At 44.4% G+C, this 25,181-nt stretch overlaps 1 protein-coding gene across 1 annotated transcript in view; it reads left to right on the top strand.

The window, feature by feature from the left end:
* The first annotated feature begins 1,037 nt into the window (after positions 1-1,037).
* LOC123990241 (neural-cadherin-like) overlaps positions 1,038-25,181 on the top strand; it is a 163,424-nt gene continuing 139,280 nt past the window's right edge. The window contains 1 exon segment of the mRNA XM_046290823.1: positions 1,038-2,223. Coding sequence (XP_046146779.1) covers positions 1,173-2,223 — 1,051 coding nt within the window. The 5' untranslated portion in view covers positions 1,038-1,172.

Genomic DNA, 25,181 nt, shown 5'->3' on the forward strand with positions numbered 1-25,181 from the left:
AGGAAGGAGCCCTTGACCCCCTTCTACCCAAGCGTGTTGCACACTGCCGTCATGGATTTAACAATGGGCGAAACTCCCTCTAGCCAATGCTTACACCAATTCAATGTTTATAAATCCACGACAGGGAGTGTGCAAGTTTTGGGGGAAGTGTGAAAAATGTAGATGTAACGCAAGTGTCTGTCTCACCTCAGAGGTTACAGGAGAGTTCTGGATGAAACCAAACATCCAGGTTCCATCATGTTGTTACCCTCTTATCTAATATGTGACACTATAAACAATTTGGCAACATCACATTTGAAGTCCGTACCCACATATTTAGCTGTTGTCAAATTGTCATGAGCCATGAAATTACTGTGAGAATTTTTGTGTTGCACTTGAAGATAACAATGCTGGGGGTGTTCTGGTGGCTGGGTAGGCATGGACCAGTGATCACCGGTTGACTGTTAACACTCTGCTGAACACAGAGCACAGAGCTACTGCCCAGTTTGCAAGACCCTTTTCTCACTCTATTAAAAGGCTACATCTCACAATTCAAGTATTTTTGTTTGAGTTCTCATTTACAACAGCCTAACCTTGACTCCTAATTTGCCACTATGTTGCCCATTCATATTGTCTCTACCATGTGTCATGTTCCTAGCTTTCCACAATACATTGAATATCTGAGTTGGAATTGACTGTGCCAGGAGAGAACTGCTTCACCGTCTGTATTTGACTCCCGCTAAGTCTTCGGGCTAAAGAGTGGAGATCAATAACTGAGAGTGCTCAATGGTTCATGTTTGCACAAGTAGTTTATTTGGTCACAGACTTCTTAATTAACCGCAGTGGAACGGACTAGATCCCAGGATGCAAGCAGCTACCAGGCGGTCACATGGGGTTGGGTTCTCCGAGAATTCCGTCCCTATGCGCCACGCCCCCGCGCTTGGCGCTGTCCAGCACGCCAGGGCTGAAAGCTGCTGGTAGCGAGCAACCAGTAACTGCCTGCAGCGGTGGATTGCACGTAGTGCTGCATGGAACAGCGACAGACAGTCGGAAGATCTCACCGGATACTAAGGTGAAAGTTCAGTAGACCCAGGTCAATTCACGGAGGAGACATCGGACAAATATGTAACAGCTTTTTGATTTTACCAGACGGGGGCATTTTATTTTTGCCTTTCATTGATTTGCTGTCACATATGAAACTCCTGAACCATTCGGTGGTACAACTTGTTACCACCATGATTTTGTATATTTTATTGACTTACTGTCTGTTTGTTTTTGGATATAAAACGGATGATAGACTGCCTTTCTTTCATGGGCATGTATTTGAGAACTCGCCAAAGGCATCAAAAGTGAATGGACTAAGCATTCCTGTGAAGCGCATCAACGCGCAAAAATGGTGTCCAGAATCGGGAATGCACTTGAAACTCTATGGGAATGGCAGCGAGGATTTTCACGTCTTTGCCCACCATAAACAGGGAAATATATTGCTTAAAACTTCCAGGATTTTGGACAGGGAAGAGCGCTTCGAATACCTACTGAGTGTAAGTTTGTGTTGCCAAACATGCGTTTCAGCGGGCCATGTTGCCTTTCAGGTTGCGTCGGTGAAAGTGGATGTTTTGGACACCAACGACCACGAACCCACTTTTCGCAATGCAGACTTGAAATTAACTTTGAATGACGCGACTCCACTCCGGTCTGTGGTTTACACGATGGAAGCGCTTGATGCGGACAGTGGAAAGAACGCAGAGTTGACGTACTTCCCTGTTCCCAAAAACGGCAGTTTCTATGTGGTACCAAAAACTGGCGAAGTTTTGCTAATGGACTCCCTACTGGGCCTCCCATCTGCAATCAAGTTCTATGTTTTTGCTAAAGACCATGGTTGGCCCTGCAGAATCAGTAAGGGTGTTGAGATCACGGTTACCCCACGACAGTGGTGCCCACTGCGCCCAGGCCAGCCAGGGGAGTTGGGCAGCCTGGGAAGGGCAGGGCGGATGCATAGGGCATTGTTGGACTCTGGTAGCATGGTCTTCCTCAATGTCTCCGAAGATGCAAGCATCGGTTCTGTCGTTATGAGCCTGAGCCCAGCCAGGTTTCAGGCAGCCTCCTTTGAGCTGGTTTATCCGAAGACAGATATTACCCCAATCAACGTGGGCAAGGAGAGTGGAGATATCGTGATAGCCATGCGCCTGGACAGGGAGACTGAACCGTTCATCGAAATCACTGTCAAAATACAAGAGGAACGAGGTGTGTACTATGTACTAAATCTGCACTTAACTGGGTGCATGTCTCCTGTGCGATATGTGCAAGAGTGGTAATTCCATAATGTAATGGAAAAACGACTATTACGCATGCATTATATGGCACTTAATAGCGCAGGATTTTACGACCATCTGGATAGCTGAATTACAAGTCTCCCTGCAGTCACCATCCCTCAGTAATGCCCCAATAGAGCATAATATACATTAGGACACTGACACTGGTCAGAAAAAAAGCTTTTAGAGCGGACTAGCTACAATACGTTCAACAGGTACACGTGACAAGGTATCACATTACCTGCTTCAGTGTGAGGAATGTACACAGATTATTTGTCATTATGACATGCTCATACATTGATATTATGAACCTCATGTTAATGTGTAACTCTAACAGCTATATGAACTTTTAACAGCTATTTTAATTATGGCTGGGTATAGTCAGCAGAGAGTTATGGCCTCCATAGACATACTCTAAGTAGACTCGGCTGTGAAGTTGTTTCCAACATGAATCCTTTTGGATTGGAGATCCAGTGTGATGTCTCTCTCTCTCTCTCTCTCTCTCTCTCTCTCTCTCTCTCTCTCTCTCTCTCTCTCTCTCTCTCTCTCTCTCTCCCCCCCCTCTCTCTCTCTCGCTCCCCCTCTCTCTCTCTCTCGCTCCCCCTCTCTCTCTCTCTCTCTCTCTCTCTCTCTCTCTCTCTCTCTCTCTCTCTCTCTCTCTCTCTCTCTCTCTCTCTCTCTCCATCTATCCATCCATCCATCTCTCTCACTCACTCTCTCGCTCTCTCGTTCTCTCCCCATCTCTCCCATCCATCTCTCTCGCTCTCTCTTTCTCGCTTTCTCTCCCATTCTCTCCATCCATCTCTCTCTCTCTCTCTCTCTCTCTCTCTCTCTCTCTCTCTCTCTCTCTCTCTCTTTCTCTCCCCATCTCTCCATCCATCTCTCTCGCTCTCTCTCTCTCTTTCTCTCCCCATCTCTCCATGCATCTCTCTCGCTCTCTCTCTCTCTCTTTCTCTCCCCATCTCTCCATCCATCTCTCTCGCTCTCTCTCTCTCTTTCTCTCCCCATCTCTCCATCCATCTCTCTCGCTCTCTCTCTCTCTTTCTCTCCCCATCTCTCCATGCATCTCTCTCGCTCTCTCTCTCTCTCTTTCTCTCCCCATCTCTCCATCCATCTCTCTCGCTCTCTCTCTCTCTTTCTCTCCCCATCTCTCCATGCATCTCTCTCGCTCTCTCTCTCTCTTTCTCTCCCCATCTCTCCATGCATCTCTCTCGCTCTCTCTCTCTCTTTCTCTCCCCATCTCTCCATGCATCTCTCTCACTCTCTCTTTCTCATCTGCTGGCATTAGACCTTTAATCCCCCTCTCATTCGCTCACTCCCTCCCCGTGATTTGGAGAGGCACTGCATGCCGCACTCAGGAAACAACCTCTGGCATTCATGGAGGGAGAGAGAAATTATGTGACACCCTGCAGTGTAATTGTGTTGACAGTTGTTGTGTGGCCCCTAGTGTTAGGGCCCCTAGAGTTGGGGCCCTTACAGAGATGATGTTGGAACTTGGCACCGTGGCCAATGATTTGCTTTGGTTTTATAGTGCCAGTGTTTGATTGTGATGCACAGCAGCGTGTGAGAGCTTTTATTGCTTCCAGTGTTGGGACAGGGGCCAATAATAATATATGTTGGTTGTAGTGCCAGTTTTCCAGTGTGCCCAGTGTTCAATGATGTTCATGTGAAAAACTTGTAGGGATTTTGTTAGAATAGCCTATTGTTGTTCGATGCACAGCATGTGTTCATTGATGTGTAAGTGTCTGTATGTATGTATATGACGGATGCAAATTTGTACCAAAATCACAATTCTTTCTTGGGAATGAATAATTTTCATGCAACCCGATGTTTTCTGAGAAAATCAATTCCCAATTCTTTCTTTCTTGAGAACATATGAATACTCCTATATATTGATGTTGTGAGGCGAGGACTATTCATTTGCCAACTCTCTGTCACCTCTACACTAGCAGCTGTGGAATCAGCAGAGGGAGACTACAGGAGAAGCCAGTGAATTAGGTCATCACGATAGACACTGGTAAGGTGTCCTGTTGGATAGAGGCTAAGGGAACTCTCCATTAGTCCTGTCTAAAGATTTGGTTTCCACAAAGGCCATCGGCATTAGTAGCTTAGTTTCACAGAACAGAATGTATTAGCTGATTCTCTTTGACTAGGACTTTGTCCTGCCCCTGTGTTGAAATCTGTTTATCGTATTGGAAGGGGCAGGAGATTTGAGAAATATTGAGCAAATTGGACTGGAGTGATTCCCCTGTCTTTCTTTTTTACATCTGTGGGCAGGGTGGTAGTGGTTTGGAATGAAGACGTGGAGCTGTGTTTTAGCTCAGCAATCACACGGGCTCCTATTTATCAAGCGTTTCAGAGTAGGAGTGCTGATTTAGGATCAGTAATTCCTTCTAGATCACAATTAATAAAATTACATGGACAGCGAGGGAGCTGATCCTAGATCAGCACTCCTTGATGCTTGATTCGTACGGCACCTGAGCTCAGCCTGTTTGTCAGAAAATGCGAGTTCTCTAGTTCTAGTCATCCTCTTCCCTAGTTGCCTCAGGCTGTATTTAATCCAATTTCCCATTTTCTCACTGCCTCTCCCCCAACTAAACATTAGCATATTCCCCCTGTGATGTGAAATGAATTGGAATGAGACCTGATCTTATTTCATGTGTAATTTGTGAATCTGGGGCTGTATATTTAATATGGAAAACAATTTCAGAATGCCATGCCATCTGCATTTATTCAATTTGTAAAGAAACTCCAGCTGTGGCTGGTGTGTGTTTGCGTGTGCGTGCGCCGTGTGAGTGCATGTGTGCGCACACGCCCGTGTGTGTTCGTGTTTATTATCACCTCTCTGTGGTGGGCCCTAGTTTTCACATTCATAACTCCTTTCTGCTTGAAGTACATTGTCAATGCATTCATAAGATCCTGTCTATTGTTCGATTTGTCTAATGCTATACTATACTTCTGTTATTGTGGAATGCAGTTGACAGATTGAGGTGATAGAGGTGAACTATTCATGAGAAAGACTTTGTAGAGCCACAACCTCTATCTGTCATTCCAGAAATATCTTTGTTTACTGAGATCAGTTTCGCCTCAGCGTGACGGTAACATACTCCCTGTTGGCGTTTCCCCTGTAGCGTCATGGTAACATACTCCCTGTTGGCGTTTCCCATGTAGCGTCACCGTAACATACTCCCTGTTAGCGTTTCCCCTGTAGCGTCACTGTAACATACTCCCTGTTAGCGTTTCCCCTGTAGCGTCACTGTAACATACTCCCTGTTAGCGTTTCCCCTGTAGCGTCACCGTAACATACTCCCTGTTAGCGTTTCCCCTGTAGCGTCACTGTAACATACTCCCTGTTAGCGTATCCCCTGTAGCGTCACCGTAACATACTCCCTGTTAGCGTTTCCCCTGTAGCGTCACTGTAACATACTCCCTGTTAGCGTTTCCCTGTAGCGTCACCGTAACATACTCCCTGTTAGCGTTTCCCCTGTAGCGTCACTGTAACATACTCCCTGTTAGCGTTTCCCCTGTAGTGTCACTGTAACATACTCCCTGTTAGCGTTTCCCTGTAGCGTCACTGTAACATACTCCCTGTTAGCGTTTCCCCTGTAGCGTTACTGTAACATACTCCCTGTTAGCGTTTCCCTGTAGCGTCACTTTAACATACTCCCTGTTAGCGTTTCCCCTGTAGCGTCACTGTAACATACTCCCTGTTAGCGTTTCCCCTGTAGCGTCACTGTAACATACTCCCTGTTAGCGTTTCCCCTGTAGCGTCACTGTAACATACTCCCTGTTAGCGTTTCCCCTGTAGCGTCACTGTAACATACTCCCTGTTAGCGTTTCCCTGTAGCGTCACCGTAACATACTCCCTGTTAGCGTTTCCCCTGTAGCGTCACTGTAACATACTCCCTGTTGGCGTTTCCCCTGTAGCGTCACCGTAACATACTCCCTGTTGGCGTTTCCCCTGTAGCGTGACGGTAACATACTCCCTGTTAGCGTTTTTCCCCTGTAGCGTCACTGTAACATACTCCCTGTTAGCGTTTCCCCTGTAGCGTCACGGTAACATACTCCCTGTTAGCATTTCCCCTGTAGCGTCACTGTAACACACTCCCTGTTAGCGTTTCCCCTGTAGCGTCACTGTAACATACTCCCTGTTAGCGTTTCCCCTGTAGCGTCACGGTAACATACTCCCTGTTGGCGTTTCCCCTGTAGCGTCACTGTAACATACTCCCTGTTAGCGTTTCCCCTGTAGCGTCATGGTAACACACTCCCTGTTGGCGTTTCCCCTGTAGCGTCACGGTAATATACTCCCTGTTGGCGTTTCCCCTGTAGCGTCACTGTAACATACTCCCTGTTGGCGTTTCCCCTGTAGCGTCACCGTAACATACTCCCTGTTAGCGTTTCTAGTTCAGTCGGCTTTCCAACAGACACTGGTAGACAAATTCACCTTTCAGCAGGACAATAACTTTAAACACAAGGTCGAATATAAACTGGAGTTGCTTACCAAGAAGACATTGAATGTTCCGAGTGTCCTAGTTACAGTTTTGACTTAAATCGGCTTGAATATCAATGGCAAGACGGCTGTCTAGCATTGATTATCAACCAACTCGACAGCGCTTGAAGAATGAAAAAATGATCATGCGCAAATATTGTACAATCCAGGTGTACAAAGCTCTTAGAGACTTACCCAGAAAAACTCACAGCTGTAATCGCTGCCAAAGGTGCTTCTTAGACATATTGAGTCAGGGGATGTAATACTTACGTAATCAAGATATGTTAGGGCTTTATTTTTCATACATTTGTGAAAGAAGAAGAAGAAGACAAGGGGTGTGAATACTTTCTGAAGGCACTGGATCTACAGTGTATTGTGCTGCATTGTTCTACCTTTTGCACCATCAACTGACCCAATTAACTGAGGATAACAATGGCTGTGGCTCAACCTTCAGCCCCTGAGAAGAGTTGATAAAAAAGAAACACGACGCAGAGTATAGAAACAGCTCCGGAAGTTTTAGTGTTTGTAGGACAAAGACGTTGCTGCGGAGAAATGGCTGACAGAATCTCTGCGTGAAAAGTTTTAATGGGAATTTCAGTAAGGGCTAAAAAATATAGAATTGCAATAATTGGGTAACGTGCTGTGTTGTGTTGTATGGGACTTCTGTCAAAAGATGAAATGGCAGTTTGATTGAAGATTGAAGGGAGATATTTGAAGCTGGCTCAAAGTCTGGCTGGTTATCAAAACAAAGCATCACTAGAAGCTATTGGCAGCACAATGAAGGTACTGGGAACTTGTCTCAGTTTGAATGAGAGGTTGTTAAAACCATGTCCATCAAAGGGTGTAGGCATTGATATTATCAGAGAGGAGGACATCAACGTTTGTTGGTCACGTACACAGTTTAGCAGATGTTATAGTGGGTGCAGTAAAATGCTTGTGTTATCAGCTCATCCCAGTGCAATAAAATGTCACACAAATAATCAAATCATAAAAAACTATATGTCAGAATGACTACAAATGTAATATATGCATATATTCTTAGGCAATAAGGCACGAGGGGGTTTGTGGTATATTTGCCATATAATCTAGAAACCCCTGAGGTGCCTTAATGCTTTTATAAACTGGTTACCAACGTAATTAGAGCAGTAAAAATACATGTTTTGTCATACCTGTGGTATACGGTGCTGTAAAAGTCCTGGACGGCAGGCAGCGTGCTCTCCGCACCAGCCTCTGGAGAGCCGTTCGGTTGAGGGCAGTGCAGTTGTCGTACCAGGTGGTGATCCAGCCCGACATAATGCTCTCAATGGTGCAGCTGTAGGAATTTGTTAGGGTTTTAGGAGCCATGCTGAATTTCTTCAGCCGCCTGAGGTTGTAGAGACTCTGTTGAGCCTTCTTCATAATGGTGTCTGTTGGTGTGGTGGGACCATCTCAGGTCCTCACAATTTCAGGTCTGCTATTGCTAGATATCGCTGCACTATTGAAGAAATATACTTTAGCATTTTGCTGCACCTGCGTTTTACAAAACTGTGTACATAAACGGTGATTTGATGTGCACGCCAAGGAACTTGAAGCTTTTGACCCTCTCCACTGCGGCCCTGTCAATGTGGATGGGGGCATGCTCCCTCTTCTCGCCATGGTTCCACTTGACACCGGAGGGCAGCAGAGACCATCCTAGAGATAATAATGACACTCAGGTGTGTTCTATTACTCATTGTCATTTCCCCTTTAAAAGAGGTGTGTTCTATTAATCATTGTGATTTCCCCTTTAAAAGAGGTGTTTTCTACTACTCATTGTGATTTCCCCTTTAAAAGAGGTGTTTTCTACTACTCATTGTGATTTCCCCTTTAAAAGAGGTGTGTTCTATTACTCATTGTGATTTCCCCTTTAAAATAGGTGTTTTCTATTACTCATTGTGATTTCCCCTTTAAAAGAGGAGTTTTCTACTACTCATTGTGATTTCCCCTTTAAAAGAGGTGTGTTCTATTACTCATTGTGATTTCCCCTTTAAAAGAGGTGTTTTCTATTACTCATTGTGATTTCCCTTTAAAAGAGGTGTGTTTCAGTTTTTCTTTGCAGAAGCTTAAATTGTTTACTGTGTGCGGTCGTTTCCTGAGTGAGTTGTCGAGACTTAGTGTTTGTTTTTTGTCTTTCTTCCAACTGTACTGTGATCCTGCGGCTAACATTTCTCAGTAAACTATTATGTTTATCCTGAACCACTGATTCCTCGTCTGGTCTCTTCTCTCTACCTGGGTCCAACCTCACCACGTCACACTTCTGTCTCCTGTAGTCCACCATCAGCTCCTTAGTTTTTTTACGCTGAGGAACAGGTTATTTTCCTGGCACCACTACACCAGTGTGTGCGCATGTTTGCACAGAGAGAACAAGAGGGAAGGGGAGAGACCATGGTGATGTAGCCTACCCACAAGCAAGGCAGCTGCTTGAAAGACTATCTGTGTCTGCGGCTGACTGCTTAGCAGTCCGTTTGTTGTATCATCCCTGCAGTTGGAGCACATATTATATACTTCTGTTATGGTTTCCATGTCTGTGGTCCAACTACCTCCTCAGTGTGCTTTGTTCCCAGTTTAACCGTGTGTTTCTGCAATGTTCTCATCGCATGTGAACTTCTCAATGGAACTAATGGATGTGGTCCTCTCCCTATTGTCAGTGTGTGGGTCCGGCTTAATGCTGTGGACTAATAAGGACACAGTCTGGTGCACTGAGAAGGAGAATGGGATAGTGATGATGCTGGAGTCATTAGTAATGCTAGAGGTCACACACACACACACACACACACACACACACACACACACACACACACACACACACACACACACACACACACACACACACACACACACACACACACACACACAGTACAACTAAGCTCAGGATAGAAACCATGAGAAGCCATTTAAATGTACTTTTTCTCTATGTCAACATTGTTGAGAGGTTGAAATTGTTTCGCATTGTGACTATTTCACAAGATGTGTAGCGTTTAATTGTTGTGTCCTTTGTGCCCCAGGAAGCTAGAGCGATTGCATTTTAATCAACCGATCTGAATCATTAATTGCATGAATGCATGTTAAGTTGCTTATGATGGGTTTTTCTCAGGTGCGTAGCATTGACTGCATCAGTCAAATCCTTAATTTAGTTGGTAAACATTTTATGGTCCTTAATAAAATAATTATACGTGTCGATATTAAAAAGTAAATACGAGATGCATTTACATTTTAGTCCATTACACACCGCTGTTAGTGCATCAATATTGTACTATGAGATACATGATAATCATAGATTTGGGGAATTAACTCACAATATTAATATTTACCATGTAAATAAGATAATCATAGATGTATTTTTATTTTTTATGTCACACTAATGTAATCATACAAGTTAGTGATCAGGGGTGTTAAAAGTTGGTTGTTAATACTTCCTCCTCGCTCTCCCACTGTGTGATGAGCATTGATCTGAATTAATCTCGCTGGCTTCCTGCTAATGCAGATTTGGATGTGTGAGAGGCGATGATGTTCCACAGCACAGGCTGTTCACTGGATTACACTCAGAAAATGGGGAGGTTTATCCTCTCCTTTAGCCATTAATAACACTTCTACACATGCTGCTGTCTTAATGTGTGTGTGTGTGGGAGGGGAGTATAGATAGTGTGTGTGTTTGAGCTATGTGAGGCATTGAAAGGAATGAGAGGACAACAACATTATTCCGCAGCTCCGACACATTCTAGTTCTGTGTATACTCTTGCATACCAATCAATTCAATTGTGCCATGTCATTATATACTATGAATTGTTGGAATCAACATCCTTCCTTATATGCAGTACAACAACAGCAGGCCCAATAATGATTGGTCCTTAGAATCTCTCCTACCGTGGCACAGTCAACAACGTCAACCCAGATTCAGGTGTTGGTGATAGATTAACACTGTCTCGGACCATACTCTTACTGTTTTCCCATTAAGCCTGCATGGCTCTTCAGTGGCTCCTGCCTGGCCCTGTACACTCTGGGCTGGGGAGGCAACCGGGCTTCCTAGACACCCCCATCAATCACCATCATGCTGGGAAATGGAGAGAGGGATAGAGGAGCAAGAGCTATGGAGCTCTGATTGAGCTCCAGTAGTGGTGCACTACATTGAGTGTACAAAACATTAAGAACACCTGCTCTTTCCATGACAGACTGACCAGGTGAATCCAGGTGAAAGCTATGATCCCTTATTGATGTCACTTGTTAAATCCACTTCAATCAGTGTAGGTGAAGGGGAGGAGACAGGTTAAAGAATGATTATTAAGCCATGAGAAAATTGAGACATGGATTGGGTATGTGTGCCATTCAGAGGGTGAATGGGCAAGGCAAAGTATTGAAGTGCCTTTGAACAGGTATGGTGGAAATTGCCAGGTGTAGGGCTGTAACGGTCATTCAATTTTGTCAGCCGGTGATTGTCAAGGAAATAACTGCCGGTCTCATGGTGATTGACCGTTCATTTACAAACTCATTTAGCATCTCCTGGCTTCCACACATACCTTACAAGCCACTGATGCAGACCTTTGGAATATCTACAATTTAAAAAGTGGAATAAATCCATGTAATATAGCCTACACCATCACAAATACATTTATTTTAGACAGGTCTAAAGAAACATGATATGAAGAGAATGTAGTCTATTTCAGAAGAACAGAATAGCATCCTCAGAGTTGTCCTTATGTTAGGTCCTGATCTGGCTATGCCATATGGCTGTGGGCTACACTAGTTCATTTAGCAGTCACGATTTGCTTATAATTCCGTGGCATTATTTTATATCATGAAGAATACAATTGAACACAGCTGAATAGAATAGAAAGGATATTTTCCCCAAGCGTTTTCCAAGGAAGTGCGCACATGCAGCTATTTTGTGTTGAGCGGTTAACATAGAAATAGGTCCTCCTAATTTATTTATTTGTGCAACTTTAGTTGTGATACAGACTTTGGGCTGTACACTGCCTTCGGAAAGTATTCAGACCCCTTGACTTTTCCCAAATGTTGTTACGTTACAGCCTTGTTGTAACGGTTTTCTTCCTGGGAAGGAGAGGAGGACCAAAATGCAGCGTGGTTATTGTTAAGCATCTTTAATAAAGACGAAAACGTAAACACTATACAAATACAAAATAAGAAAACGTGGCAAAACCGAAACAGTCCTAATTGGTGCAGAGAACACAGAGACAGGAAACAATCACCCACAAGATAACAAAAAGAATATGGCTGCCTAAATATGGTTCCCAATCAGAGACAACGATAAACACCTGCCTCTGATTGAGAACTACTCCAGGCAACCATAGACTTACCTAGAACACTCAACTGAACACAACCTCATAGACTACAAAACCCCTAGACAAAACAAGACACATAAATCACCCATGTCACACCCTGGCCTAACCAGCACAGACAGAGATGGCCGCCTCGCTTCGCGTTCCTAGGTAACTATGCAGTTTTTTGTTGTTTTACGTGTTATTTCTTACATTAGTACCCCAGGTCATCTTAGGTTTCATTACATACAGTCGAGAAGAACTACTGAACATAAGAGCAGCGTCAACTCACCATCAGTACGACCAAGAATATGACTTTCGCGAAGCGGATCCTGTGTTCTGCCTTTCACCCAGGACAACGGAATGGATCCCAGCCGGCGACCCAAAAAAACGACTTCGTAAAAGGGGGAAACAGAGCGGTCTTCTGGTCAGACTCCGGAGACGGGCACATCGTGCACCACTCCCTAGCATTCTTCTCGCCAATGTCCAGTCTCGTGACAACAAGGCTGATGAAATCCGAGCAAGGGTAGCATTCCAGAGGGACATCAGAGACTGTAACGTTCTTTGCTTCACGGAAACATGGCTCACTGGAGAGACGCTATCGGAGTCGGTGCAGCCAGCTGGTTTCTCCACACATCCCGCAGACAGAAACAAACATCTTTCTGGTAAGAAGAGGGGCGGGGGCGTATGCTTCATGGTTAACGTGACGTGGTGTGATCATAACAACATACAGGTACTCAAGTCCTTCTGTTCACCTGATTTAGAATTCCTCACAATCAAATGTAGACCGCATTATCTACCAAGGGAATTCTCTTCGATTATAATCACAGACGTATATATTCCCCCCCAAGCAGACACATCGATGGCTCTGAACGTACTTTATTTGACTCTTTGCAAACTGGAATCCACTTATCCGGAGGCTGCATTCATTGTAGCTGGGGATTTTAACAAGGCTAATCTGAAAACAAGACTCCCTAAATTGTATCAGCATATCGATTGCGCAACCAGTGCGGGAAAAACCTTGGATCATTGCTATTCCAACTTCCGCAACGCATATAAGGCCCTACCCCGCCCTCCTTTCGGAAAAGCTGACCACGACTCCATTTTGTTGATCCCTGCCTACAGACAGAAACTAAAACAAGAAGCTCCAACGCCGAGGTCTGTCCAACGCTGGTCCGACCAATCTGATTCTACACTCCAAGACTGCTTCCATCACGTGGACTGGGATATGTTTCGTATTGCGTCAGACAACAACATTGACGAATACGCTGATTCGGTGAGCGAGTTCATTAGAACGTGCGTTGAAGATGTCGTTCCCATAGCAACGATTAAAACATTCCCAAACCAGAAACCGTGGATTGATGGCAGCATTCGCGTGAAACTGAAAGCCCGAACCACTGCTTTTAATCAGAGCAAGGTGACTGGAAACATGACCGAATACAAACAGTGTAACTATTCCCTCCGCAAGGCGAGGGAACAAGCTAAGCGTCAGTATAGAGACAAAGTAGAATCTCAATTCAACGGCTCAGACACGAGAGGTATGTGGCAGGGTCTACAGTCAATCACGGTTTACAAAAAGAAAACCAGCCCAGTCACAGACCAGGATGTCTTGCTCACAGGCAGACTAAATAACTTTTTTGCCCGCTTTGAGGACAATACAGTGCCACTGACACGGCCGGCAACTAAAACATGCGGACTCTCCTTCACTGAAGCCGACGTGAGGAAAACATTTAAACGTTCAACCCTCGCAAGGCTGCAGGCCCAGACGGCATCCCCTGCTGCACCCTCAGAGCATGCGCAGAACAGCTGGCTGGTGTGTTTACGGAAATATTCAATCAATCCCTATCCCAGTCTGTTGTTCCCACATGCTTCAAGAGGACCACCATTGTTCCTGTTCCCAAGAAAGCTAAGGTAACTGAGCTAAACGACTACCGCCCCGTAGCACTCACTTCCGTCATCATGAAGTGCTTTGAGAGACTAGTCAAGGACCATATCACCTCCACCCTACCTGACACCCTAGACCCACTCCAATTTGCTTACCGCCCAAATAGGTCCACAGACGATGCAATCTCAACCACACTGCACATATAATGTTTACATACCCTACATTATTCATCTCATATGTATACGTATATACTGTACACTATATCATCTACTGCATCCTTATGTAATACATGTATCACTAGCCACTTTAACTATGCCACTTTGTTTACATACTCATCTCACATGTATATACTGCACTCAATACCATCTACTGTATCTTGCCTATGCCGCTCTGTACCATCACTCACTCATATATCTTTATGTACATATTCTTTATCCCCTTACACTTGTGTCTATAAGGTAGTAGTTTTGGAATTGTTAGCTAGATTACTTGTTGTTTATTACTGCATTGTCGGAACTAGAAGCACAAGCATTTCGCTACACTCGCATTATCTGCTAACCATGTGTATGTGACAAATAAAATTTGATTTGATTTGAAGAAAACACATAATACTAAGGCCAGGGCTTGACACTTGTTCTATAATGTATAAAATATTTTTTTCACTCATGAATTTACACACAATACTCCATAATGACAAATAATTTTAAAAAGGGTTTTATAAAATTTGCTAATTTATTCAAAAAAATAAACAAATATCACATTTACATAAGTATTCAGACCCTTTACTCAGAACTTTGTTGAAGCACCTTTGGCAGTGATTAAAACACTGAGTCTTCTTGGGTATGACGCTACAAGCTTGGCACACCTGTATTTGGGGAGTTTCTTCTCTGCAGATCCTCACAAGCTCTGTCACGTTGGATGGGGAGCATTCATGCACATCTATTTTCAGGTCTCTCCAGTCTTGGCTGTGTGCTTAGGGTTGTTGTCCTGTTGGAAGGTGAACCTTCGCCCCAGTCGGAGGTCCTGAGTACTCTGGAGCAGGTTTTCATCAAGGATCTCTCTGTACTTTGCTTTGTTAATCTTTTACTCGATCCTGACTAGTCTCACAGTCCCTGCCGCTGAAAAACATCCCAAAAGCATGATGCTGCCACCACCATGCTTCACCGTAGGGATGGTGCCAGGTTTCCTCCAGATGTGATTCTTTGGCATTCAGGCCAAAGAGTTCAATCTTGGTTTCATCAGACTAGAGAAGCTTGTTTCTCATGGAGTCTTAAGGTTCCTTTTGTCAAATTCCAAGCAGTCTGTCATGTGCCTCTTACTGAGGAGTGGCTTTGGTCTGGCCACTCAACTATAAAGGTCTAATTGGTGGAGTGCTGCAGAGATGGTTGTCCTTCTGGAAGGTTCTTCCATCTCCACAGAGGAGCTCTAGAGCTCTATCAGAGTGACCATTGTGTTCTTGGTCACTGACCAAGGCCCTTCTCCCCCAATTGCTCAGTTTGGACGGGCGGCCAGCTCTAGGAATAGTCTTGGTGGTTCCAAACGTCTTCCATTTAAGAATGATGGAGGCCACTGTGTTCTTTGGGACCTTCAGTGCTGCAGAAATGTTTTGGTACCCTGTCTGTCTCAGAGCTTTATGGACAGTTCCTTTGACCTCATGGCTTGGTTTTTGCGCTGACATGCACTGTCAACTGTGGGACCTTACATAGACAGGTGTGTGCCTTTCCAAATCATGTCCAATCAATTGAATTTACCACAGGTGGACTCCAATCAAGTTGTAGAAATGGCGCTGGAAGAAATGGCAGCAGTTTTACGGGCGCCCAACCAATTGTGCGGGGGTGTTTTGCGTTGTTTGTAACTTATTTTGTACATAATGTTTCTATAACCGTATCTTACCTCAGAGAAGAGCTTCTGGATATCAGGACAGAGATCACTCACCTCGGATTAGACAAAGATTTTTTCAACAAAAAGCAAGACTCACATGATGCTCTCCAAACACCCGGCAGGGCCGACATCCCAGTTATTTGCAAGAGGAAGTGATGCAGGTAGAGAGGACGAAGAGCCGGATGCCTTGTCAGGACCCAGAGAAGGCGAGTAGGAAAGCTGCCGTTACCGGCAATATTACTCGCCAACGTGCAATCATTGGACAATAAACTAGACAAGGTAAGATCACGAATATCCTACCAATGGGACATCAAAACCTGTCATATTCTATGTTTCACGGAATCGTAGCTGAATGACGACATGGATATTCAGCTAGTGGGATATACGCTGCACCGGCAAGATAGAACAGCACACTCCGGTAGGAGGAGGGGGGGCGGTCTGTGCATATTTGTAAACAACAGCTTGTGCACGAAATCTAAGGAAGTCTCTAGATTTTGCTTGCTAGAAGTAGAGTATATTGTGATAAATTGCAGGCCACACTACTTGCCTAGAGAGTTCTCAGCTATACTTTTCGTGGTTGTTTATTTACCACCACAAACAGATGCTGGCACTAAGACCACACACAGTCAACTGTATAAGGAAATAAGCAAACAGGAAACCATTCACACAGAGGCGGCGCTCCTAGTGGCCAGAGACTTTAATGCAGGGAAACTTAAATCAGTTCTGCCAAATCCCTATCAACATGTTAAATGTGCAACCAAAGGGAAAAAATTCTAGATCACCTGTACTCCACACAAAGAGCCGAGTACAAAGCTCTCCCTCGACCTCCATTTGGTAAATCCGACCACAACACTATCCTCCTGATTCCTGCTTACAAGCAAAGATTAAAGCAGGAAGCACCAGTGACTCGGTCTATAAAAGTGGTCAGATGAAGCAGATGCTAAACTACAGGACTGTTTTGCTATCACAGACTGGAACATGTTCTGGGATTCTTCCGATGACATTGAGGAATACACCACGTCAGTCACTGGCTTTATCAATAAGTGCATCGAGGACGTCGTCCCTACAGTGACTGTACGAACATACCCCAACCAGAAGCCATGGATTACAGGCAACATTCGCACTGAGCTAAAGGGTAGAGTTGCCGGTTTCAAGGTGCGGGACTCTAACCCGGAAGCTTACAAGACATCCCACTATGCCCTGCGACGAACCATCAAACAGGCAAAGCGTCAATACAGGGCTAAGATTGAAACATCCTACACCGGCTCAGACTTGTCGGATGTGGCAGGGCTTGCAAACTATTACAGACTACAAAGGGCAGCACAGCCGATGTGCCCAATGACACGAGCCTACCAGACGAGCTAAATCACTTCTATGCTCGCTTCGAGGCAAGCAACACTGAGGCATGCATGAGAGCATCAGCTGTTCCGGACGACTGTGTGATCACGCTCTCCGTAGCCGACATGAGTAAGACCTTTAAACAGGTCAACATACACAATCCTGCGGGGCCAGACGGATTACCAGGACGTGTGCTCCAGACATGTGCTGACCAACTGGCAGGTGTCTTCACTGACATTTTCAACATGTCCCTGATTGAGTCTGTAATACCAACATGTTTCAAGCAGACCACCATTGTCCCTGTGCCCAAGAACACAAAGGTAACCTGCCTAAATGACTACAGACCCGTAGCACTCACGTCCGTAGCCATGAAGTGCTTTGAAAGGCTGGTAATGGCTCACATCAACACCATTATCCCAGAAATCCTAGACCCACTCCAATTTGCATACCACCCCAACAGATCCACAGATGATGCATTCTCTACTGCACTCCACACTGCCCTTTCCCACCTGGACAAAAGGAACACCTGTGTGAGAATGCAATTAATTGACTACAGCTCAGTGTTCAACACCATAGTACCCTCAAAGCTCATCACTAAGCTAAGGAACCTGGGACTAAACACCTCCCTCTGCAACTGGATCCTGGACTTCCTGACGGGCCACCCCTGGTATGAGGGTAGGGAGCAACACATCTGCCACGCTGATCCTCAACACTGGAGCTCCCCAGAGGTGCGTGCTCAGTCCCCTCCTGTACTCCCTGTTCACCCACGACTGCATGGCCAGGCACGACCCTAACACCATTAAGTTTGCAGACGGCACGATAGTGGTAGGCCTGATCACCGATAATGACGAGATAGCCTATAGGGAGGAGGTCAGAGAACTGGCCGGGTGGTGCCAGAATAACAACCTATCCCTCAACGTAACCAAGACTAAGGAGATGATTGTGGACTACAGGAAAAGGAGGACTGAGCACACCCCCATTCTCATCGACGGGGCTGTAGTGGAGCAGGTTTAGAGCTTCAAGTTCCTTGGTGTCCACATCAACAACAAACTATCATGGTCCAACACACCAAGACAGTCGTGAAGAGGGCACAACAAAGCCTATTCCCCCTCAGGAAACTAAAAAGATTTGGAATGGGTCCTGAGATCCTCAATAGGTTCTACAGATTCAACATCGAGAGCATCCTGACCGGTTGCATCACTGCCTGGTACAGCAACTGGTACGGCACCAGGCGGTGTCAGAGGAAGGCCCTAAAAATTGACAAAGTCCCCAGCCACCCCAGTCATAGACTGTTCTCTCTACTACCGCATGCGGTACCGGAGTGCCAAGTCTAGGACAAAAAGGCTTCTCAACAGTTTTTACCCACAAGCCATAAGACTCCTGAACAGGTAATCAAATGGTTACCTGGACTATTTGCATTGTGTGCCCCCCACAACCCCTCTTTTACGCTGCTGCTACTCTCTGTTCATCATATATGCATAGTCACTTTAACCATACCTACATGTACATACTACCTCAATAACCCTGACTAACCTGTGTATGTATATAGCCTTGCTACTGTTATTTTCAAATGTCTTTTTACTGTTGTTTTATTTCTTTACTTACCTACCTACACACACACACACACACACACACACGCACACACACACACATGCACACGCACACACACACACACACACACACACACACACACACACACCTTTTTTTTCCGCAATATTGGTTAGAGCCTGTAAGTAAGCATTTCACTGGAAGGTGTTGTATTCGCCGCACGTGACAAATAAACTTTGATTTGATTTGAGAAACAGCTCAAGGATGATCAATGGAAACATGATGCAACTGAGCTCATTTTGTAGTCTCATAGCAAAGGCTCTGAATACTTATGTAAATAAGATATTTCTGTTTTTAATTTTTAATACATTTGCAACAATTTCTAAAAACGTGTTTTCGCTTTGCCATCACGGGGTATTGTGTGTAGATTGCTGAGGATTTAAAAAAAAATGTTATCCATTTTAGTATAAGGCTGTAATGTAACAAAACGTTGAAAAAGTCAAGGGATCTGAACACTTTCAGAAGGGCACTGTACGTTTGGATTTTTAATACATTCTATGGCTGCATGATGTGACTAATGATGATTTGAAAAACTTTTCATGAAACGGGTGAGCTCTGCTTCGTTTCTCGCACGAACTGCACACACTTCATCAGTCTGTCATTCACAATTTGACAAGCAATTGATAATGCCTCAAATTTCCTGTCGGCATCCCCCTAGTGTGGCTGTAATGCACCCTAAAATACATGCCTTTTGCACCCAGTGACCGTTTTACTGAATATAATAATTATAATTTCTTTCTCAGGGCTGCGTGTTCTGAAGCACCTCTCACTCACATGGTTCTCTCAAGTATCTCAATTATTATTAGCAAATGCCTGTCACGTGGTCGTGTTCTTCTCACGGACATCTTGGGGACGTAACTGTGCTCGTCCCACTTATCCAATTCCAAGGCACATATTGAAGATACTGGAAGAACTGTCCACATTTACATTACCTCGGCCAACTAGATGAGCAGGCCTAAGGAACAGTAAAAGCACTAGTCTATATCAATCTACTATCCCCCATAGTACAAAAGTTGACCTATTCTATTGGTCAACTTGTCCTACTGTGCGAGAAATAAATATTCCAAATATAGTCGAGGACAGTTGCGTGATGCGACAGATCCCATATTAAGATAACCACTCACATCAACATTTCAGCAATGAGGCTGATTCAACAGATCAGAACGTTTAGTTTAAAATGTTGCTAAACTATTAGGCTATTTCTTCACATTATAAGCTCAGCAATGCGCACACAACGCTATACGCGTGAATGTTCCAAAATGCAATACATTTGTGAGAAAACACCATGCTCAAATGTGATTATGCATGTAATGCTTTTATTATAAAGGTGCATTTTTATGGTGACAATTATCTTCCCCCAAACTTGAAACTCACGCTCTGCTTATGTATGTATACCAGTTAGGCTCTACACCCCTTGTAAAGCGGATTCATGTGCTTAATTTTAAGAAGTTATGTGGCCACTTTAGTTGTGATACTGTTACAACTTCTAACAATGGTGAGTGGAGGAGTCAAGCGCAGAGAGCAGGTAATTCATTTCGTGGACGGACTAAACTGTCCGGAAAAATACTGATTACACTCCATACACCAGATAACAGAAAACAAGCCCGTACAAATACCCAGCGGGCCTAGTGCCCTTAAATAGCCTACAAACAAAACAGGTGTACCCAATTACCCAATAAACAGAAACAAACGGAAAGGGAATCGATGGCAGCTAATAGGCCGGCGATGACGACCGCCGAGCGCCGCCCGAACAGGAAGAGGCACCATCTTCGGCGAGATTCGTGACAGATACAAACCTTATCAAAACATATAGGCCCATGGGCTAGGCTACATGAGGTGTTTAAAAAATGCTTAATATTAGGAAAGTTGAGAAATAAATATACTGAAGTAGACCTTGCCTATAGAAAGCTGATCCTTCTATTTTAATAAAGGCCATCAAAACTCTTGTTTCTCACACAATTGAAGAGCCTATAGAAATGTTGCGCAACATGAGCTCTCATGAAGTGTTTGAGTAGATTTTCCATTACATTTGAATTGATATTAGAGTGATTAGAGGGACAATAGAGTGCTGAGTACCAGACAGTTAGCAAGTCTGGTAGCCTACTAATGACCATCAGCAGCAGAGCCTAGAGAAGCCTAGTCACAAGGAATTTGCCTGCGGTCATGACTCATGACTGCCGGTGTGGCAGTAATATGCTCACCTTAACATCCCTAGCTGTCAGGACCCGGTTACGAACCCGGGTCACGAACCTGGGTCACCGGAGTGAGAAACAGTCACTTAACCAACTGAGCCACGAATAGTAGGAAGCACCCAGAAGATGAGGCAGACACAACAGTACTTGAGACGGTGTAACATGTAACTCCACAACCTCAAAAGGAATTCCACAAGAACAAAGGTAATCCTCCAAGACAAAAAGGAAAATCCACAAGGTGGTAGGTATAGCATAAAAAGCCTCAAAAGATACTCAAAAATAAATAAACAAGAACAAAAAACAGAATTCCACAAGAGCGTCCACTGGGATCAACAAGAGTTCACAGAATACTAGGGCTGGGTGCTAACATACAAACACAGAGCAAAGAACTGAGGAAAACTAAGGGTTTAAATACAATCAGGGGAAACGAGGCACAGGTGCAAATAATAATGGGGATCAAGGGAAAACAAAAGGTCAAAAAGCACAATGGGGGCATCTAGTGACCAAAAACCGGAACAACCCTGGCCAAATCCTGACACTAGCCAGGTGCACCAGTTTGTGTAGAGAACTGCAACGCTGTTGGGTTTTTCATGCTCAACAGTTTCCTGTATGTATCAAGAATGGTCCACCACCCAAAGGACATCCAGCCAACTTGACCCGTCCACTGAAGAGACATAGGTTGCAAACTATGAAACACACCCCGTTTCTCCCTTCCTATATAAAGCCTTGACGTCAATATAACCTCCTGTTCCGAGGATGTGAGGACGACGGTCCGATGTCAGAATGGTTCAGATAATAACTACAGAACGAAGCCAACATCACCATGAGCTTTGGTTGCGAATGGTATGAACTTTGAACTCTTATTCACTACAGAAGTGATACCTCCTAGCCATTGAGTTAGCAACAGCAGCTGTAAACGAGGGTTAGGAAGGAACAGACAGAGTATCCCGTCTATCACACAACAATGTTACTACGACATATCCAATTGACAACCAGAGACATTCTTCAAAAGACAAAGGACTCGGTTTGGCAACATGGCCTTCCATCTACCACCAACCTACCGAAGCTCAGAGTAACTTTTTATTGCATTTTCCTTTTCCAAATGGGCGGTAATTTAGAATGCATAAGATACTGTATTTACGATAACACAGCTTCTCCCTGTGTCCCCCATTCTTCCCGCTCTTTCACTCAAATCCAGCCCCTTTTCTTTTGTGTAACCAGCTGTCATATCTGTTCTGCCCGCTAGGGACGTTTTCCTTTATGACATAATTTGTAATCAAGTTATGATTAATTATGTGTATGTGTAATTATGTGTGATTAGTTAGGTATTTAGTAAATAAATAATTAAACCCAATTTTGTATTGCTGATTCAACTTGTTAGCCAGGGTTCGTGACAATAACCAAGAACATACAACTCTGAATTAAAAGTGATGATTAATGTTGACTGCTATTGATGTAAAATATTACTAGGTCTTTAAGAGTTTATTCGGAAGATAGTCCTATAAATATTATTTTGTGGTGCCCCAACTCTCTAGTTATTTACATTTACATGATTAGCTCAATCAGGTAATATTAATTATTTTATGGAATAGCATACCATATCACTTAGACACGACAAAGGTGTCCTTAATGTTTTGCATGCTCAGTGTATATTATTAAGTCAAAGATAATTATAGTGTGCGTCCAAAATGGCAGCCTATTCCCTATGTAGTGCACTACTTTTGGAGCTCTGGTCAAAAATAATTATACTATATAGGGAACAGGGTGCCATTTGAGGCACAGAGTGTTGCTCAGCCTCACTGTCTTCCTCAGCAGGGTTACAGTGGGATTGATAATGAGCGTGTGTGAATGGGAAATTGAATTAATCCGCTAGCAGCCCCCATAAATGTGTAGCTATCATGCATTCCAAGTCATATAATGAGTAAAGCAGAAATAATTTCACACACCATTAAGGAGCACAGGAGGTTGGTGACACCTTAATTGGGGAGGACAGGCTCGTGGTAATGGCTGGAGTGGAATGAGTGGAATGGTATCAAACCTGGTGTTTGATTCCATTCCAATTTGCTCCGTTCCAGACATTATTATGAGCCGTTCTCCCCTCAGCAGCCCCCTCTGGTGAGGAGTGAGAAAATGGGTCTTTTAACAGTTTGGCCTCATAGTCATTACTTGACTTAGTTTAATAGGATTCGAGGTAACCTGGTCCCAGATCTGTTGGTGCTCTTGCCAATGACAACTCCATTGTTTGGCATGACAAGGAGTTGGCATAATAGCACAAACAGAATCAGGATAGACTCTAAGTGATGTATCTATCTGATAGTCACCATGAACATGCTCAGGTCCCAAATCCTAACTTGAGATAAGTGTGCGGAATTACAACCTCTGAGTAACAGAAGTCTTGCACTGATGTCAGTGGGAGATGTCTACGGAAATATTGAGTTAGGTGCGTAGCTCAAGTTAGCTACGAGCTACGAGGCCTTGTTGGACTAAACAGCTCTTTTCTCTCTACCTGGCACAGTCCAAAGGTGTAGATATTAGCTAGCAATCCATTTTCTTGGTTTGGTAGAGCATGCTAGCTAGCAGCTGTTGTGTTGGTTAGGTAGAAGCAGAACTACCCACTGGCCACAGATGTCAATTCAACATCTATCTCATTTCATTGAAATTACGTGGAAAGTCTCTCCCAACATCTGTGACAAGCTGATGCATTTACAGAATATTTTGGTTCAGAACATGCTAGCTAGAGCCTGTTGTGTTGTGTTGGTTTGGTAGAGGCATAGCCTGCCTCTGTGACTCAGAGGTGAGAGAGTTCCAGAGAGTTCCAGATAGGCCACATCTGCTTTTCGAGCAACCCCATTACTCTCCAATATGATCCCATTCTAGGCCCGAGGACACTGCTGAGAGTGGAGCCTCCAAATTGGCCCCATACTCATCACTATCTTTCTGTAGCTACCACCACCATCATAACACATAAATGACCCCTTCCTCCCTTCACCACAGCAGCACTGCCACAGCAGAGAGAGCGAGATCCTTCTGAAAGCCTCTAACACCAACTGACAGCAACAGATAGAGATTAATGGGTATATGAACAATACCCCTGGTTCTGGTTAGAAAGGGGAATAGCTAGCAGGAAATATGGAGAGAGAGAAAGAGAGAGAGAGCAAGAGAGAGGGGGAGAGAGAGAGAGCAAGAGAGAGGGAGAGAAGTGGAGATAAACTAGAGAGAGAGAGAGCAAGAGAAGTGGAGAGAAACTAGAGAGAGAGCGAGAGAGAAAGAGAGAGAGAGCAAGAGAGAGGGAGAGAGAGAGAGAGCAAGAGAGAGGGAGAGAGCGAGAGAGCAAGAGAGAGCGAGAGAAGTGGAGATAAACTAGAGAGAGAGAGAGCAAGAGAAGTGGAGAGAAACTAGAGAGAGAGAGAGAGAGAGAGAAAGAGGGAGAGAGAGAGAGAGAGAGAGAGAGAGAGAGAGAGAGAGAGAGAGAGAGAGAGAGAGAGAGAGAGAGAGAGAGAGAGAGAGAGAGACAGAAAGAGAGACAGAAAGAGAGACAGAGAGACAGAGAGAGAGAGTGCAGAGAAGCTAGGGCGAGAGAGCGAGAGAAGTGGAGAAAAACTAGAGAGAGAGAGCGAGAGAGGGAGAGAGAGAGCGAGAGAGGGAGAGAGAGCGAGAGGAGTGCAGGGTAGCTAGAGCAAGAGAGAGAGAGAGAGAGATGACTCCTTATAGCCGCAATCCTCTGCTGGCTCTCTGTTGTGAAGTTGGGAAGTGGTTTTCAGAGTCTTTTCTTAGAGTTGAATAGTGCTTCTACGAACTCGCCATTGTTCCCAATCCACCTCAGGCCCAGAGTGGTGTTAACAGCTGGAGGGATGAGAGAGCCTGAGGAGTACTACTATCGCCTTACTGCTAGTGTCCATTCTCCTCTCAACATACTACAGTAAAGACAGCCTACATAAAGAGAGCAGGATAAGCCTAAAGAATATTTATGACTTTACATTAGATTCATAGAGGATAGTGTAGTGATATATTCCATATTTAATTAGGCAAGTCAGTTAAGAACAAATTCTTATTTACAATGACAGCCTCCCCCACCAAACCCAGACGATGCTGGGCCAATTGTGTGCCGCCCGATGGGACTCCCAATCACAGCCAGATGGAATGCAGCCTTGATTTGAACCAGGTTCTGCAGTGACACCGCTTGCAATGAGATGCAGTGTCTTAGAC

This window comes from Oncorhynchus gorbuscha, linkage group LG02 (assembly GCF_021184085.1).
Source record: "Oncorhynchus gorbuscha isolate QuinsamMale2020 ecotype Even-year linkage group LG02, OgorEven_v1.0, whole genome shotgun sequence".
Lineage (NCBI taxonomy): Eukaryota > Metazoa > Chordata > Actinopteri > Salmoniformes > Salmonidae > Oncorhynchus > Oncorhynchus gorbuscha.